Source organism: Anoplophora glabripennis, unplaced genomic scaffold (assembly GCF_000390285.2).
Source record: "Anoplophora glabripennis isolate ALB-LARVAE unplaced genomic scaffold, Agla_2.0 scaffold97, whole genome shotgun sequence".
In the NCBI taxonomy this organism is placed as follows: Eukaryota; Metazoa; Arthropoda; class Insecta; order Coleoptera; family Cerambycidae; genus Anoplophora; species Anoplophora glabripennis.
In genome coordinates, this window is record NW_019416215.1 from 130,318 (window position 1) to 149,547 (window position 19,230).

Genomic DNA, 19,230 nt, shown 5'->3' on the forward strand with positions numbered 1-19,230 from the left:
TCAAGTTTGTTAGATATAGACTCCTGAACATAACTTTCTGCTTCGGAAGAGCTCTTCCATCCACCATGCCGTTTGATAGTTGTAAGATCCAACGCCTTTATTTGACAATCAAGTTTTTGAAGTGCGCCTCATACAATGGCCAGTATATGCTTCTGGATTTGAGATATTCAGGAATGAAACAACTATTGCCAATGTGTTGATTCCAACAGGCTGAGAAGTACATTTTTGATTGATGTATTTTAAAAAGAATCTGTCTTGTTAGGCGAATTGGGCGCAGAGAAATATATTTTCTGCATATTTATTTTATTCACGCAAAATTACATTGCAATCAATAATTATTTAGAAACATTGCAATCAATAATTATTTAGAAACTATCAATTGGTATGATCTTTTTATGAACAAAAATATAAATGAATCTTTATTTATTTTTTACGAGAAAATTAATTATGCTATAACTAATTATGTTCCTAAGAAAATTGTAAATAAGAAGTTTCCTTTCTACTTTTCAAACAATACTATTAATGTTATTAAAGAAAAAATAAAATTTCATAAAAAATGGAAAACTTATGGAAATGAATCTGATTATAGATTGTTCTGTACTTTAAGGCATAGATCTAAGAAACTTATACGTAAAGATTATTTTAATTATATAAAATCTTTAGAAGATTCGATACCTAAAAACACAAAAAAATTTTGGCAGTATGCTTCTTCTCAAAAAGGTCGTGGTTCTTTTCCGAATTCTATTAAACATGGCGATAATTTTATTTTCAATGGTGTAGACATTTGTAAGCATTTTGCCAATTTTTTTCAAAGTGTCTATGAACCGTATGACCAGTGTCCTATTAAAATCAATAATTTCAATAATATCAACAATATTAACAATGTAATTGTAACGAGAGACGAAGTATTAAATACTTTAATTGAACTGGACGAAAACAAAGGAGCCGGACCTGACGGTATTCCCTCAATTTTTTGTAAAAAATGTGCAAATTCCCTTTGTAACCCTCTCACTTTGTTATTTAACAAGTCTCTTGAAGAAGGAGATTTTCCTGACACATGGAAGCAAGCTTTTGTGATTCCTATTTACAAAAAAGGTGATAAAAACGAAGTTTCCAACTATCGGCCAATTAGTAAATTAAATATTCTTAGTAAAATTTTTGAACGTATATGTTATAAGCATTTACTTAGCGCGGTTAAATCGTCTATAATTATTGAGCAACATGGATTCTTTCCACATAGATCTATCGAATCCAATTTAGTAATATACTCCCAATATATTACAAGTGCTATGGATAGCCAGATTCAGGTGGATGCCGTGTATACCGATTTTAGCAAAGCATTCGATAAAATTAATCATAATATACTTATATCTAAATTGTCTGAAATTGGTGTGCATGGTAACCTACTGAGATGGCTTACCTCTTATGTTTTCAACAGGTCGCAATTGGTAACTATTAGTGGTTACAAATCTCCCCCCTACGTTGCAAAGTCAGGTGTTCCTCAGGGATCACATTTGGGACCTTTACTATTTTTAATATATATCAACGATATCCGTCATTGTTTCAAATTTTGTAAATTTTTACTCTACGCAGACGATTTGAAAATTTACTCTCAAATAAATAATTCCGATAATTGTATTGCCTACCAGGAAGATTTAAACTCTTTCTTTGAATACTGTAAATCGAACAAGCTTCAATTAAATTTAAGTAAATGCTTCTATATTTGTTTTACCCGTAACCAAAATATATACTCTAATAATTATAACTTTAATAAGAATATTTTAAATCAAGTTGAAGAAATAAAAGATCTTGGGGTTGTATTTGACAGGAAATTGAGTTTTTCTTCACATATTGATTATATAACTTTAAAAAGCAACAAAATGCTTGGTTTCATCGTCAGAGTTTGCAAAAATTTTAGGTCGATTTTTGCTATTAAGTCTGTATATTTTGCATACGTTCACAGCATAATTAATTTTGCATCTATCGTGTGGAGTCCTCAATATACCATATATAAGTCTCGACTTGAGGCCATACAGAACAGATTTATGCGATATTTACACTACAAGGAGAGTGGTGTGTATTCTTTTCATTGTAGCACGATGTTACGAAATCATTATCATATTATTTCATTGGAGAATCGAAGAATTATTGCCGAAACAGTATTTTTGTATAAGCTTCTTAATGATTTTATCGATTCCCCAGATTTATTAGCTTTGATCAGTTTACATGTACCACAACATGATTTTAGAGTAAATGCACTGTTTCATGTGACTTTTTATCGAACTAATTCTGGTCAAAATTCTCCTATAAACAGAATATGCAGACATTTTAACTTATACTGTAGTACTCTAGATATTTTTCATATTTCGCTCATTAGTTTTAAAAGATTTTTAAAGGGAACTATTATTGTAAATTAACATTTTCTATTTATTATAATAATCATTTCTGTACTTTTATATTCAATTAGCTTTAAGTAATTTGTGGACATTGTTTTGGGCTATAAAGCCTGTGTTTGTCCCTTGTCCTTAAATAAAAAATAAATAAAATCCTTCTTCTATAGTTGTATATGTTTTTGAAATGCCCGTCTTGGTGTCAGGTTTTAAAAAAGCAGGTAATTTCCAACGTCCAACTAATTTTCAAATTTGTCAATTCTCGCAGCATCGACAGGCACCAGAAACCCTCATTATTAGTGCAACCTAAAATAATTCAAAGTTCACTATATACCTAACAACATGTAAAAGGTTAAGAGATATTACCTTAATCATTAAATATTCTTTATCTAAAGCATTTGCAAAAAAATCTTCAATATGTGCTCTTTCCAACACTGCAGCTTTTTTGCTTTGTATCCTCTCGATTCACTCTTCAAATAAGCAGTGAGCTTGTTATATTTTCCAATATCTATATTTTTGTATTATAGTAGCTTTCAACATTGAATACTCTGACCACATAGATGAAATTGCATATTTTTTCTTCAAATTTGAAAAATACGATAGCACGACTTCTTTATTTATCGTCATTACTCTCCGTTCTCTCCCCATTCGTTAAATTCGGCGAACACTGTTTCGTAATGTTCCCTGGATTTCGCTGGCAATAAGTGGAAAATCGCTTATTGAGGTTCTTCAAAAATGGCCACAGAAACATAATTACTTTCTTACTAAACAACGTACCATAGCAACGAGTAGGTATAACAAAACCTAGCACGTTTCATTGAGTACTAGTAAGAAATATCAAATCGTGCATTTTTTTATTAAATTCCAATAATTCTGACTTCACAAATATGATTGTGATGTGATTATGGATAAAACGTAGTAGTGCATTCGTGTTTTAATTGCCTTTTATCCACTTAAGAATATTAAATGTTCGAAATACGTTCTCGCGTTTAGACATTCTTGCGTGGATAAAATGCTACTTAAAACACTTGTACAATAAATAACTATTATCTTTGTTCCTGTATAACTCATAGTGCTTTGACATCTACAAAATAACGACTCGTAATCGTTTCACGAAGGATGGGGTCATTCATTTAAATGGTGTTTTAAATTACATATGCAAATAATGGCATACAGTTTATCATTATACCATCCAAACACATTAAAAGATCAATAACTCTATAAATTAAAAAGCGTTTGGTGTCCCGAATAATAGCTGCATTGTATGAAAGTAATCGAGCCAGCTAATTTATATTCCAAACGTTTTTTCCGCAACTTTTACTGTCTAAATAACAGTGTATCAAATGGAATTTTAAGTATGATATCAAAGAAGAGGAATGCGGCGAACATTTTGATTCTCGTGACGTCCATTTGTCATTACGAATATTTCTATCGATACAAATAAAAAACATAATAATATTTAAAGTTGTTGTGTTATTAATTACTTCTGTCATAATTTGTATAGTCACATTAGCCATGCCTGTCGTGCTTAGAAAGCTTTCTTCCTAACAGATGTTCGACGTAGCCGATGTTATCCCTGCGTTAAATATTTTTATTTTGTTTTTCTTCCGCGTAAAAGGAACTTCTTGGAGAGAGAAAATTACTATAAATAATTACTGCACATGTAATAACTTTTTCGGGTCACTTAAAATTGAAATATCTGTATATTATACCTTGGCTTCGACCTGGTTTTTCCTCAAGTCAAGTTCCTTCTAATTTACTAACATGTTGTTAAATGGACTTTTGGAGGCCTAAACAATCTTAATCCCAACTTAGCCGTAATTTCTTAAGCCTCAGTCTTAATCCTACTATTTTTACTTCGTTTATAAAAATAACAATTGGTCATTCAATGATAGACTATTGCGGATGCACACTTCTCGTGGTATTCGTCTTAGTCCTAAGTTGTCACAAGGCTTTCATGATCAGGTTTAAAGTTAGCTTAGGATTAAGACTAAGTTAGGTTGGTTTTATAAGCTAAAGCTACTCACCATATATGTGAAGACAGTGGGAAACCTGTAGTCGTATTATGTTTGTACTTTTCTTATTCCTTTGATAAAGTCTTGTATACGTAACTATTGGAAATTTAATCACTTAACATTCATGACCAGAAAATCATTCATCGACTTTATTGTGGATATGTTTCCTTCCTTAAAAATAATTTAGTTTAAAAATACTTCTAATTTAATATGTATATATTACACTGAAATTTTTGATCGTCAAATTGTTTCTTAGCATTAATAGTATTTTCTTTGTTTCAGTAAAAAGAATTCCATAGTTTTGAGAACACAACTTTCTGTCCGAGTACACACAATAATAGGTGAGTAATATTGCGTATTGTCCTTAATCGCTTGTACAGGGTGTCTCAATCTCGATAGTATGGGCCTACTGTGAGAATACAAAAAATTTGAATAAAATTTGAGACAGGTTGTGTTAAATGGGATGAGGTAAGCTCCATTTTCAATCGAAAGTACCTATTATCTTTGAGATTTGACAGAAACGAAGAATGACGTCATCAATTATATTTTTCCCAGAAACATACCCAAATTTTTTCCTGTTTCCCCTCTTTTTTCTAATAAACTTTTATGAGAGAATTTTTTCAATATTATTTCCCGTTTAAAAGTTACAAGCAATATCGTCTTAAAGAATCTCAAAAAAATACCACCATCACGTTAATGGTGGAAGGATCAAGTAGTCGTTGGAAAATAATTGAATGTTCGTTGTTTAAAGTGCATAACTATCACGAAATACTTGTCATTACTCAATACGAACGTCAAACGTATAACTTTTCTGCCTGTGAAATGTTTTCTCATTCAGAAATAGTTGATACGTTGCTAATTTACTGCGAGTCACAAAAAAATTCAAGAAGAGCTGTAGAGTTATATCGAGAAAGGTATCCAGAGCACTTCATTCCTGATTATAGAATTTTTACAAGATTGGAGTTTACCTTGCGACTTGGGAATTGAATTTGGATAAATCAGCCGTTCAACGAATTTCAAAGACCTATGGGTACAAAATCGCAATTTAGAGTATTTGCCTGAGCGACACATTGAAAACAAACTTAATTTTATAGCTCAAATTGTAGTAAATGTAGAAACTGTTGATCAGAACCTTTTTCGGTACGTTTTTTTGGAAGAACGAAAGTCGGGTTGTCAGTAATGGTTTGCCAAACAGGTGCAACGAACACTACTGGTCCATTAAAAATCCCCACATTGTAAATCCAGTTCAAAACCAAGGCCATTTTGGAGTAAATGTACCTACTTTTCCAGAAAAATTGGGTTTAATCGACTTATTCAGTGGCCCGGAAAGTCACCAGATCCCTTGATTTTTTTTATGGAGGATTTTAATAAATAAGGTTTACAAAATACCTTCGCCATTTGAAAGAAAAAAATCACAAACGCTTGTAATGAGTTAAACGTCGAAATGTTAATCAACGCAGTCCACAAATAAGTCAGGCGAAGATTGGATATGTGCCTTGAAATGAGAGGAGGTCATATAGAGAATAGATTGTAATATGTATGTAGGACGAAAGCGCTTGCCTCATTTTTTTAATTTTAGTTATTGTTATATCACCTTTTGCTTTACCTGTATTGAAGAATTATCAAGTTTAATCCTTTTTATATATTTTTAATGACATTTATACACTTTAAACAACGAACTTTCAATTATTTTCCAACATTTTTTTTCCTAAAAGTGCTATACTGGATACCGTGTCACTTTAGATTGGAACACATTGTCGAGCACAAACTTACCTTTTTTTACTCGAGCGTGACCAAGAGCTCAAATAAAACCTGTAACATTTTTACTTTGAACTCCCACTGTTGCTCCAGAATCGAACCTATAATTTTCTTAAATAACAAGGTACGTTATTCAGATTTCAAATCGATGTTCGCTTTTAATACCTGAGTACTTGCATAAGAATGGTTAAGTTCCAGATAATTCATGAAACTCGTGGAGATTCATCTTAACTGTATTGTTTCGCGACCTTGACTGCTTTACTGACGAGTTACTCTATATACGAGTATTATTAACGTACTCCGCAATTACTAGCAAAATACTTCGTGCTAGATTTAAGACAACGTTGTTGAGAATTATTTATTAATATCGATTTCCATCTTCAAATCATCGCAAAGGGAGTTGTTTATAATAATTGTAAATAATTACTTACTCCAGCTGTATAGAAACTAGTCTTTAAAATAAATAATTTTATTTTTTTTTATAGAAAAATTGTTAACGTCCGAAGGTCGAGAGCTTCGTCGAGCATTATTCTCATTGAAGCAAATATTCCAGGAAGACAAGGATCTAGTTCACGAATTCGTCCAAAACGACGGTCTATCATGTCTAATAAAAGTAGGTTCAGAAGCCGACCAAAATTATCAAAATTACATTTTAAGAGCGTTGGGACAAGTAATGTTATACGTCGATGGCATGAACGGTGTTATGGAACACAACCAGACTATACAATGGTTGTATAGCTTGATTTCTTCAAAGTTCAGATTAGTGGTGAAGACTGCTTTAAAGTTGTTACTGGTATTTGTTGAATACACGGATTCAAACTGTATGCTATTGATAAAAGCCATTCACACAGTGGATTACACTCAGGGCGTCTTTCCTTATCACAATATAATGAAATTGTTAAAAGACTTCGATTCCGCTGATACCGAGCTACTTATTTACGCTACAACCTTAATAAACAAGCTTCTAAATGGAATACCAGACCAAGACACTTATTACGATCAAACAGATGCTCTAGAAGAACAAGGCTTTGAAGCTATAATTCAGAGGTACATGTCTAAACCTGGAACAGACTTAGATCTTCTCCAACAGTTCCAAATCTACGAAGCAGTCTTGCAGTATGAGGATGGAGAAGAAATCAATGGAACTCCTATCAGACATCTGGACGAAAGTGTCAGAAAAACGATTCGAAACAGGAAAGCGGTGGTAGAATCGACGGATCGGAGGAAAAGTAGAAGACATTCTACTGGAAATACTCCGGTGTATACTGGTTTGAATAGAAACAACAACAACAATATACTCCAAACTAATAAAGAAGATGAAGATGATGAGTCTTCCAGTTCGCAATCCACTGGACTGAACAGTTCACATTTAAATGGAAGTTACAAGGATAGTAGCAAAGGTAGGGTTGACTTCTTACATTAGTGTGTGCTTTTTGGTTTCTAAATTGAGCTTTGCTTAGCTATTGACGCTGGCGTCACCCCTGCATTGAAAAGACGACGAGAAAGAGCAGAACGTCAAAGGAGTTTTATGAAGGAACAGGAATCTGCTGCTTTATTTAAAGGATCTCTTCACAACTCGGAAAATAATGAGAACGAAAACGGTAGGTGCTTTCTAGAATTTTAGAGCTGGGCAAATGTCACTAAAATTCAAATAATCGTTGTGTTATGTTTTCATTTGTATATTTTCACTCCAAACTGATTATAGTAGAATTTTTCTTAGTTTAGTTACAAATTTAACTCTTAAATTCACTTTTAGGAAACTATACCAACGCCCTCCAGCAGAGGATTGCGAATGGAAATGGATTGAATCGAAACGGCAGTAGGAAGGACATGACGCCTTTACTAAACGCCGTTAATAAACTAGATTCTGAAGACAGCCTCAGCAAACAGCCATGGATTTATTCGATGATACAGAACCAAGAAAACTTAGAAGAAGCGGAAAACACGAACGAGATCGATCGAAACGTTCTCTTGCAATTAAAAAGAGAAAACACCGTCAAAGACATAACTCAGAAATTAGCCAACCAGAACATTTTGCACAGTCCATCGGAAGAAAACAAAATGAATAGAATTGGCGATATGTCGGGGTTAATATCCAAAGCTAAAGAAGGTCTAGCGAAGTCCAAATCGAAAGTGGACATGTTAAAAAGCCCAACCAGTGAAACTATGCCAAAAATCGAGGTAAAAAAATCGGAAAACGAACTGAGATGGGAGGAACTTATCGCAAACCTAAACAGATCATTGAATTTATGTGATATGGACTTCACAGACCTGGGCAGTGAAGACGAAGTAGATGTATTAGCACCGGTAGTTGTTACAAATGGTGTGCCACCTCCACCTCCTCCTCTAAAGGACATGGGTGGTTGCGCGCCACCACCTCCACCTTTGTCAAATAGATTGGCACCTCCAGCTCCGTGTCCTCCTCTGTTTGGAACGAACCTACAGAGGTATAATAGGCCTTCAGATACCAAAATTCCTATGAAGAAGAACAAGAAAACGGTCAAGCTGTTCTGGAAAGAAGTGAGGGATGATCCGATTAGCCAAGTTAAGTTAAAGACTGGGTTAATTTGGGATGAACTAACTCCAGTCTGTGTCGACACGCAGAAGCTGGAGCACTTATTTGAATCTAGGGCTAAAGATTTGATCACAAAGGTAAGTGTAAACGAAAAGTGTGGAAAAGAATTCATTAAATAATTTCACAACTTAGCTCAGAGAGAAATCATGAATTAAAATGTGTTTTCTGAGTAAGAAGCAACATTATGAACAATGTATAAAATATGTAATATTTCTTGAGGTGTTGGAGGTATAGCTAGATAAAGTATCCGTAAGAGCAATTCTTATTTTATATGGTGTTATGTCTTAGTGGTTTTAAGACTGACGGCCCGTGCTGTTATTTAAAATACCATGGTAAGTTACGCCACGACCTACGTACCTGCCGTCAATTACAGACATAAGTGTATTTCCTTATCTTTAGTTAGGAATCTTTGACCTGCTCTCATTGTTCGCTGGTTAGTCTCTATACTATATACACTGCTACCAGGTAATGGTTTCGGTCCTTGTTGCTGGCTCTAAGGCCCTTACTGAAGGAATCACTCCTTAGACAGTCCTCTAAAACTTCCTTAGTGGTCTAGCTGGTCCCGTACAATGATTCTAAATGCAGTAGGTATTTGTGGAATGGTTCCATCATAGTAGCCTTAGAACGAATGGACAATAGCAATCGAAATCAATATCCTTAGACCGAGAACAACAAGAACAGGTCAAAGATCCTCAGGAAGTTCTCTGTACGTAAGTCAAGGCATAACAGCCTAAACAACCATGGCCTTTTACCGGTATTATGCCTTATTTACTTTTTGATGGACGCTTATTTTAAATATATTTTCTTTTTTCTTTGGTGATCCGCACGTGGCATGTGCTGACCTCAGGAGGTGAGTTTATTTACTTCTCGGTGATGGCACTATTTTTGCATTTTGGATTGTGCATTACTGTTGTCTATTATCGTAGTCACAATGTATAGTACCTATTACTTTTTGGTCACCTTTCCTGCATCTTCCTCTTATTTTCTTCTACTACTTACACCACTGGAGATAGAGGAACGTGATGGGAATCGGGAGTAGTTTTTCAGCAGGAATTTGGCTGCCACGTGGCAATCCTGTTTTATCAAAATAAATAAGTATCAAATATAAAAATAATTTAGTTTGGTCTTTAAATACGTGCAAGTTTTAGAGTTAAAAGAACAAAATTAAATTTTACAGTAACACGACTACGTAAATCTGTACTTTTAAAAATGTTTAAGTAAATAACTGATTTCACGCAACACTTAGACACTTGAAACCTTTTTTAATCAATAAAATATCGAATGTTAAACAGGTATTACGATATCTACTACTTTAACAATATTTGAGTTCCATCTATAAAATGTCTTTGCATATCACGTATAGTTTGACAGTAAATTTGCACTTTGCATGGTAGCAAACAGCATGGTTCTAGATGCTCCATTTCTTCACCTATATCTATATATAAATGTAATTTAGACTTAGCTATCAAACATAATGGTTATACTCTTTCTCTTCAGAAACAGCAAGAGATGAACAAAAACAAGGAGATCATAGTTCTAGACCCGAAGAGATCCAATGCCATCAATATCGGAATGACAAAACTACCTCCACCAAGATCAATAAAAACGGCGATATTAAAAATGGACGCAACCATTATGAACAGAGAAGGCATTGAGAAACTCCTCACAATGTTACCCACGGAAGAAGAAAGGACTAAAATCCAAGAGGCGCAAGCAGCAAATCCAGACCTGCCTCTAGGCAGTGCCGAACAGTTCCTTCTCACATTAGCGTCAATCTCTGAACTCCCTGCTAGATTAAAGTTATGGGCATTTAAACTGGATTTCGAGAACTCGGAAAGGGAGATTGCTGAACCACTTATGGATCTCAAGCAGGGCTTCGAAGTTCTGCGTGTAAATAAAACTTTTAGAGGGATTTTAAGCACCCTGTTGTCCGTTGGCAACTTCCTGAATGGTAACGAAGTGAAAGGATTTCAAATTGAATATCTCGCCAAAGTACCTGAAGTTAAAGACACTGTTCACAAGCATTCGCTGCTGCACCATCTTTGCCATATTGTGATGGAAAAGTTTCCAGAAGCTACAGATCTCTATTCAGAAGTAAGTTCTTTATTTATAGCAATGCGCATTACGTAGTCAGCTATTGAATAAAATTGTAAACTTTATATCTTAAATGTTTAATGTCTTAGGCCAGCTTTGCCTGTTGCAATAAATCAACATGTTTGCCATATAACACTTTAACATGGGTTTTGCAAATATATAGACCCTTTTAAACTGTTAAACTGTTTAATTTTGTACAAATAAGATCAAATAAATGGAAGTATCTGTCAATATCTACTATCTTGCTGCTAGTGACATGAGAAGCTCTGAAATACATTTAAGAATTAGTTATGTTGACCGTTTATTATACAAGTGAAATTTCTGAAATAAAACATTTCTAAATTCAACAAATGCGATAAAATATATTCTTTTAGATTGGAGCTATAACCAGAGCTTCCAAAATCGACTTTGACGAACTTGCCTTAAATATCCAGAGACTGGAAGCTGATTGCAAAGCCTCTTGGGATCATTTGAAACTGATAGCGAAACATGATGGGTCAACAATGATGAAGGTGAAAATGTCTGACTTCCTGTCCGACTGTGCAGAAAGGATCATACTCTTAGGAATAATTCACAGAAGGATAATTAATAGGTAAATCAGATATTTACTTGTCGCTTCATATTCCATTGCATACACTTGTTTTAGGTTTCACAAATTTCTGCTATGGTTGGGTATTCCCTTGCATCAAATCTCAGATACGAAGCCTAACGAATTTTGTCGAGTAGTGTCGGAGTTTGCGTTAGAATATAGAACTACGAGAGAACGAGTTCTGCAACAGTTGGAGAAGAAAGCTAATCATAGAGAACGAAATAAAACTAGAGGAAAAATGATAACAGACGTAAGTTTTATTGGAAATTCTGCACCAGTTTTAACATGTAATGATTTATTTTATAACAAATTTATTATGTATGTTAATATGAGTAGAAAATTATCTTTCTTGTTTTCCTTATTTTATTTATCACAAATAATTACAAAGAGTGTTTTCTAAGTCCACCTTATAATCTCAAGACGGTGTGCTTGAAGGATTTTAGACCAAAAGATCTTATTAGTGTACAAATTTGCTGATTGTTTGTAAACAAAAAGTTATTTCTTTTTTATTCGAACAATGAGGCATTTTCGCTAGTCATTTTAACTGAAATCATCTTACCACTCGATAAAATAAGACTGTTCATCAAAAGTTCTATCAAATAGGGGATAGTAAAGTAGGAGATAAATCGTTTAAAGGTTTTTGGTTTCAAATCAGCCAAGGGGGAAACTTCCTGCATTTCCAAATATTTGTCTGCCATTTATTTAATTCATCAAAATCTGTAAAAACCGATGTGTATCTTTTTTAAACGTTACAGATAGGGAAATTTAGGTCAAAAGAAGACCGCGCGGATGCGGAGTTAAGGCAACTTTTGGGGAGTGACATTTCTGACGTGGAAAGTATGCAAGGTACGTTACCTTGGAGGAGAACTCGCCGCGACGGAAACAGATCATTCTTGAATTCTGCTAACGGCAATTTAACCGATGGCGATGATGAAATAATCGAAAGTTTGGTTAAAACTGCCACCAAGGGATCCTCTACGCGAACGGCGCCCCGGGAAAGGAAGAGGACCCGACATGCCGACAGGAAGTCTCGTAAGTACAGTTCCTTCATTCAGTCAAAAATAAATCATTGAATTGGAGAGTAAATTTTGAAAACAAATCAGATATGGGCTAAATAGAGACATAATGTTGTCCATTTGTTTTTAAAAAGCCACCCTGTAAAATCTTTATTTATTGGGCGATTTTAACCGGATTTTTTTAAGATGAGCTTGATCTCACAAAATCCAAGGCGTACTATGTCTGAGTTAGAATCTATTTATGTTAAAAGAGCAATTAAACATTTTTAAACTTTTTTGAAAGCTATTTCCACGTAGTCTTTATTAGTGAAAATAACTTGCATCTAATACTTCAGAAAGTTCTTTTCAAACTTAATGTTTTAAGTTTCACAGAACGTCTCTACCTTGTTTCTTGTGGAGTGTAACTTTTCCTTAATGTTTTAGAAATAATTATTTAAAATTAGGTTAGACATATAAACTGTTAGAAATCTACAATCAAATGGTGATTTTTAGAAACTTGACCTGTTCTGAGATGTGTTAGAAGCATTGTCAATATGTTGATTCTGCTTCCCTTACAAATTTATTTACATACTTTTTATAATAAAAAGTATTATATTAGAACAAAACATATACGCAACAGCAGTTAGGTTATAGTGTTAGGTCTAAAAATAGAAGAAGAGGGGATAGCATGCAATGTAAAAAGGAAGGAAATTTGATATAATAGTACTTCCTTTATAAAAAAATGAAATAGTGAATGATACAGGGTGTCCTTTTGTCCTTTAATTTGACTGCTAAACTACTAAAGAGTCTTCTTTGGTAAAAATTTACACAAAAACTTCAAATGAACTACAGGTTAATTCTAATTCCTTGTTAAGGTACAATAACTTGAAAATTACGTATTAGCAGTAACTTTCAAAAATATCTCTTCTTTCTCATATCCACTTTGATAAGAAAAACGTTGAATTAGTTTTGGTGGGAAAATGCAAGTTTAGAACACGCTATTCTTGAATTGCCAAATCGTGATGAGTCTGAATTCACTCTTAATTTATTGAATATTTTGTGTAAATTTCGACCCCAAAACTCGCTCTAGTTTGGCAATCGAATTATATAAACAAGGGCAGATCTGTTGAAACATCCCACTTCTGGGATGTAAGAGGGGGCAAGCTAATTTTTGCTGGAATACCTTCAGTACAACTTACATAATAAAAGTGTAGATCCCTAGATCTGGGCGAGGTCCGGAACATTTTCAAAATTGCAAAAATATTTAAAACATTTTAAAAAAATACCTATTTCATCTTAATTTTTACTTATATCTTGGAACCTATGCAATTTGGAAGAATATTGAAGAGGAAAAAAAGTTTTATAATTGAATTTTGCACAATATACTGCAAGTTAAAAATGTTTAAATTTATTACCAATGTTGCAAATTGGAAGTTTTTGGATAATTTTTTAAAAATATTTTAGTTGCTCCGAAGGCATTCTAATTTTGGTAAAAAAAATTTTAGAGTATAATAAAACAACATCAATTTTTTTAAAAATCGGTTAGATAATTTTCGCAACATAATTATTTGAAAAAAATTTTTCGAATTTTCAAAATGTTGCACAGCCTCAAATAAAGCATCTAGATACTTGAAAATTTTTTCACATAGAAAAGACCGCTCATCCTTTCAAATGGTTTTTGAAAAATTGAAATCGGTTGATTAGGACGACCACAGTAAATTGTTAAATTTGACACTCTTTTTTTTATTTTTAAACAATTAAATTACATTTATCAATTTGAATTTAGTTTTTTTCAAAAATTATAACTTGAAAGTACTGGGAAAGACGCTTCTTTTTTTTAAAGTTAAATTCCGTTTATTGGTTCTCGAGATGTAAGCGATCAAAGTTTATCGGCATTTACCGTTAATTTATAAACAATTTAGCAATAACCTTTGATCCAGTGGCTTCGTTTTTCCGAGTTCTAAGCTGAAAAAAATTTTCATATCCATAAGTTATCGGCAACATAGATAAATCATCGAAAATGCTGTCGCTCGCACGCGCGAAAAGTGACTCAAAACACGAAAAGTGGGAGAGGGGGCTTTCGCTCCGAGACTGAATTCGGAGGTTCAAAATGCGAAGGTACGAAAAAAATTGCATTATCTCGGCTTCTAATGAACCAATTTCGATCTTTTTTTAACCCGATGTCTTGCGAGCCAAGGAATTCGAATGTCGTAATGCCAACTGTCTAATTTGCACATATCTTGTTATAAACAAAGTTTATTATTTGTGCAAAATTCAATTCTAAAACATTTTTTTCCTCTTCAATATTCTTCCAAAATGCATAGACTCCAGGATATAAGTAAAAAAACTCAGATAAAAAGTAGTTTTTTTAATTTTTTAAACATTTTTGCAATTTTGAAAATGTTCCGGACCTCGCCCAGATCTAGGGATCTACACTTTTATTATGTGAGTTATACTGAAAGTAATCCAGAGAAAACTTGCTTGCCTACTCTCACATCCACCTCAAAACTGATCCGCCCTGGTCTTTTGAGGTACACTGTGTAACATATTGCAGTTTCCAGAAATTGTGCTAATTTGTGTGTGACTGATATGATTTATATGTTGATTAGAGAATTTTATTTCGTAATTGTAGTTTAAACAATATTGAGATTTATTTGTTGTTTATGTTGTATATAGTGAAACGTTCACGAACAAGGGAAAACAATCCATTTGGTAGCAGAGATTCTCCATAGATTCATATTTATACAAAGGGTATGTGGATGTGTTCTATATCCTGAGTGAAAATAGCTTCTCCATTGAGCATGGTTTGAATTTGTGCATGCATAATTTTTATTTTGGGTCTGTGTTAAGATTCACCTGATAGTTTTACAATTTCTTTTGACATTATTGTACGTGACTATGATAATGAAAGAGATACTATCTGAAATTTGAATCAGTGTATGTGTATTAAATAATAGCTAAAGTAAGAAAAAGAATTTATGGTACTAAATAAATTCAGGCTGTAGGATTTTCTTGCTGCTGTAGAGTGCACTACATAAAACTACACTTTCGACAGATTAATTCTAATATATGCATGTGCACCACTGCACTTTTGGTTAAATACATTCCTACATGTGACACTAGCAAGTAATTTATACACATACTGAAAAATATCCACAAGGTTTTCATATGCAGATTGCTTGTATTTGATATATCGACGCGTTACTAAGAAAACGTGATATTAGCTTGGAAAACATGCTATCAAAAATTGTACTTGCTATCTCACACAAAAGTAAGTTTAAATAGAAATTTAAATTGGCTGCATAGGCGTTGAAATGCACATTGAATGATTGAAACCGTGCACTTATCATAAACTTATATAATATATTTTTAAAAAATTAAGGAATATTCATAAAATTTCATTAATAGGGTTAACATAATAACCAGAATATAAATATAATGTATAAAGTTGAATGCGATAAACATGTGTGCATGGGGAACCGCGGAAACGTGCATGTGCATATCATATGCGCCCGTCTCATCGATACCCAGCAGATCATAAAGTACCGGTAATAAAAGTGTCGCATACCTGCATTTCATTTCAAAGTCTATGCAAAAGCACGCGACTACCGTACCTTTAAGAAACCATTTGTCTTTATTGAGGTAGCATGAACGATTCGGACCCGGAGTTTGGGGCCTAGCCTGGTCCACTATATAATCCTTTTTGTTGCAAACTCCTTAGAGTCCGCATTAGGTATATAAAATAATTTTCAGAGTAAATTGTGCATCCCAGATTTTGTGAAAAAAAAAGTTTATCAAGAGTAGTGTAGTATCAGACAAGAATGCGCTATTAATTTTTTTATCAAAGCAAGCTTGTATGAAAAAAATCGAATAATTTTTAGTAATAATAAACATTTTTATATATTAAGGTATACACTATTTTTTATAATTTGTTATTTCAAAAAAACGTCGATGCAGCCAACTTTTTCTAGTCAAACTTATTTTTGTGTGAGATGGCATGTTTTTACTTAAAGATCTGAGCTAGCACGTTTTCCAAGCTTAATTTGAGGTAGCATGTCGATATTTTTTATTATCTGCACTGCACGTTTTGTTTTCCTTTCATAGTCTGCCATAGTCAGTGTTGGAATAAGAAGTAACGTCTCAATTTTCTTTTCAGTTCGCAGAACACTTAAAAATGGACTATCTGAAGAAGAGAAGAAGCATCTGTCAGCGTATATTAAAGGATATTAACACGATATTTAAAGCCAAACAGTGCTGTGTCCTGCAATAACTAAGTTATTTATTAAACCACTTCTACATCTCAAAGATGTAAAATTGTATACTGACTATTATGTGATAAATTTATGGCTGCTCACTCATCTTGTTGTTTTTTTTTTTACTATTTATATGCGTACGTTTTAAGTTGAGTAGATACTAGTATTAGGTTTATTTATTTTCATTTGTAAGGGATGAGGAACAGCTGTCTAACTGTATTTATAATTATTGTGCCTTTCCCAAAATGGCTACTAGTCTTGGTTTTATTCAGTGAATTAGTTTTTATTTTCTTTTATCACAATTCAATTTTCTTTTCTTGTAGCTGTAACTAAATAAGACTCATGTGACTGTTTACAACCTGCCTTTCGATGTATTTTAAGATTTTTTATTTCATTTTCATTACTGCTGTGTTTACGTTATTAATTAAGTATTGTTTAAATAAAATATGCATTAAAAGAAAATATGTGTACCTGTTTTTATTTTCAGTTTCATTCCACAAGAGTAGCCTAGTGTAAAAGCCACAACCAATAGAAAGTAAATAAATAAATAAAACAGGTAAATATAAAAAAACTACTAAAACAAGTATGTACTTGGTATGGCACGTTAAAATTATCCCCCGTATCCACCTACTTATAAATTCCCATAAATTGCTAATTCCCATTCATTTCGCAGCATGATCTGAACTAGGTTTTGCGGTTGTAGCACTCTACCTAGTTTCCTTTCCAACGCGAAAATTTAGGGCATTGAAATATAAAATGTTCTGGAGTGTCTTCAGTATCCCCACAATTCTTCCAATGCTCCTCCTATATGTCCCAAAGCAACCATGCCCCGAGAAGTACTGCGTTAATCTATAGGACATCTTCCCTCATTTCCTATCATAACAAACGGATATTTCAGGTATCAGTATCTTCGTCCATCTCGCCTTACCACTGCTCTCCCACTTCTCTTGTCGTATTTCCTGTGAGCAATATCTTTCTCTGAATATTTATCACTGCGTTTCTATACTTACTTCTGAAATTGGATTGCCACCCCCCACACCTCAGAACCATACATCAACGCTGACTGAGGCAAAGTCGCAATCAATTGCCGTTTCTTACTTCCAGGACCTTGTATCCTTGCCATCAGTCTACCCAGATTATGAACCACCTTCTCCACCTGCCACAGTTTCTTTTAGATGTTTGAAAAATCTTCTTTGTCTAACCAAACTCCTAGGCACTCAGAATCTTTGATCTCCAGCGAATGGTCTCCTCGCCGCAGTTATCGTTTCTGTTTTTTCTACAGCCAGCTCCTGTCTTACACCATCCAAATTTTTCTTTATCATGCTGATGCACCGATGCTTCACTCTCAATCTTCTCTGCCTCCTTAGTGATGTTTATTATTACTAAATCGTCCGCGAATGCTATTAGCGTATTCCCATCTCTCAAATCCGTTCTAAGTAGGTATTTTGTTATATAGAGCTTTCCATAAAGAAAGCTCCAACACTGATTCCCGTGTCACTCTGCTCGTAATTTTCCTCATCTGGCAATTCCATTTATCGTGGAGGTAATCCTTCATTATAGCCATCAGATATGGTGGGATCTGCCATCACTCCATCTCCGTTTTGATCACTTTCCACGCTACAGAGTTAAATGCGTTCTTAATGTCTAATATGGTGGTGGTTGCCCACTACCTGAACTGACTTGACCTGACTCAACTTAACCTGATCTGATTTAACTTAACCTGTCCTAACTTCACTTAACTAAACCTAAATTTATATTCGGAATGTTTATTTGTATTTCCTTCCATAGAATGAGAAACTTTGGAAATATTAATAGTTTAGTTACATAGTAAAAACAAAAAATCTTGTATATGAATAAAAATATCAGAAGCATAATTGAAGCAACTCTTACATGTCTTCCTTTTCATTGTCCTCCTTGCTTCAAACTACAAATGACACACTAAAAGACGAATATGCCCTAATGTAGTAGTATCATTAAATAATACAATGATTGAGAAAGTACTGTGGGTACACATGTTGCAAGTGGGGTTTCCGGAAGCCGACCCCTGCAGAGTGGCGCCAGGACCAGAGACTTCTGCCACCGACTACCAAGCTACCTACGACCGACTTCAACCACAGACATTCCAGCAAACTCTCAAACCGTCAACATTACTTTTTCTCCACAATTTAGTTTTCAATAAAATAGTTTATTATTACCGTTGAGAGAGCGTTTTATTCTTGCTGTCCAGCGAAAGCAACCCTCAGTACAACACACAACATTCTTAGGATTTTTCATTGCTCGTCAAAGCTTATTTGGTCGGCTCATATTAATCATCTGGTAGAGAAACTAAATACTGCCTTTTATGGGATCAGGAATCTGAGAAATATAATGGATAAACATTATCTTTTAAATATTTATTTTGCATTAGCATATACTTACCCATTTAAAATATTTAATAATTTACTGGAGTACTAGCGCGGAATTTCACAGAAGTTTCGTTTGCCAAATGAAAATTATAAGATTAATCTTATCTCTCAATCCGGTACAATCTTGTCGACCATCATTTATACAAAATTAAATTT

General features: G+C 33.7%; 1 protein-coding gene across 4 annotated transcripts in view; it reads left to right on the forward strand.

The window, feature by feature from the left end:
• The window catches only part of LOC108907322 (FH1/FH2 domain-containing protein 3), a 146,907-nt gene extending 129,736 nt beyond the window's left edge, over positions 1-17,171 (forward strand). For 2 of the 4 annotated variants that reach the window (XM_018710949.1, XM_018710953.2), the window contains 9 exons: positions 4,688-4,746; positions 6,649-7,563; positions 7,624-7,764; positions 7,920-8,815; positions 10,236-10,832; positions 11,207-11,424; positions 11,479-11,671; positions 12,177-12,453; positions 16,573-17,171. In XM_018710949.1, coding sequence (XP_018566465.1) covers positions 4,688-4,746; positions 6,649-7,563; positions 7,624-7,764; positions 7,920-8,815; positions 10,236-10,832; positions 11,207-11,424; positions 11,479-11,671; positions 12,177-12,453; positions 16,573-16,646 — 3,370 coding nt within the window. In that variant the 3' untranslated portion in view covers positions 16,647-17,171. Of the gene's footprint in view, positions 1-4,687; positions 4,747-6,648; positions 7,564-7,623; positions 7,765-7,919; positions 8,816-10,235; positions 10,833-11,206; positions 11,425-11,478; positions 11,672-12,176; positions 12,454-15,092; positions 15,168-16,572 lie in introns of all 4 variants that reach the window. The other 2 variants (XM_018710950.1, XM_018710951.2) reach the window with 2 other exon arrangements.
• The last annotated feature ends 2,059 nt before the right edge of the window (positions 17,172-19,230 follow it).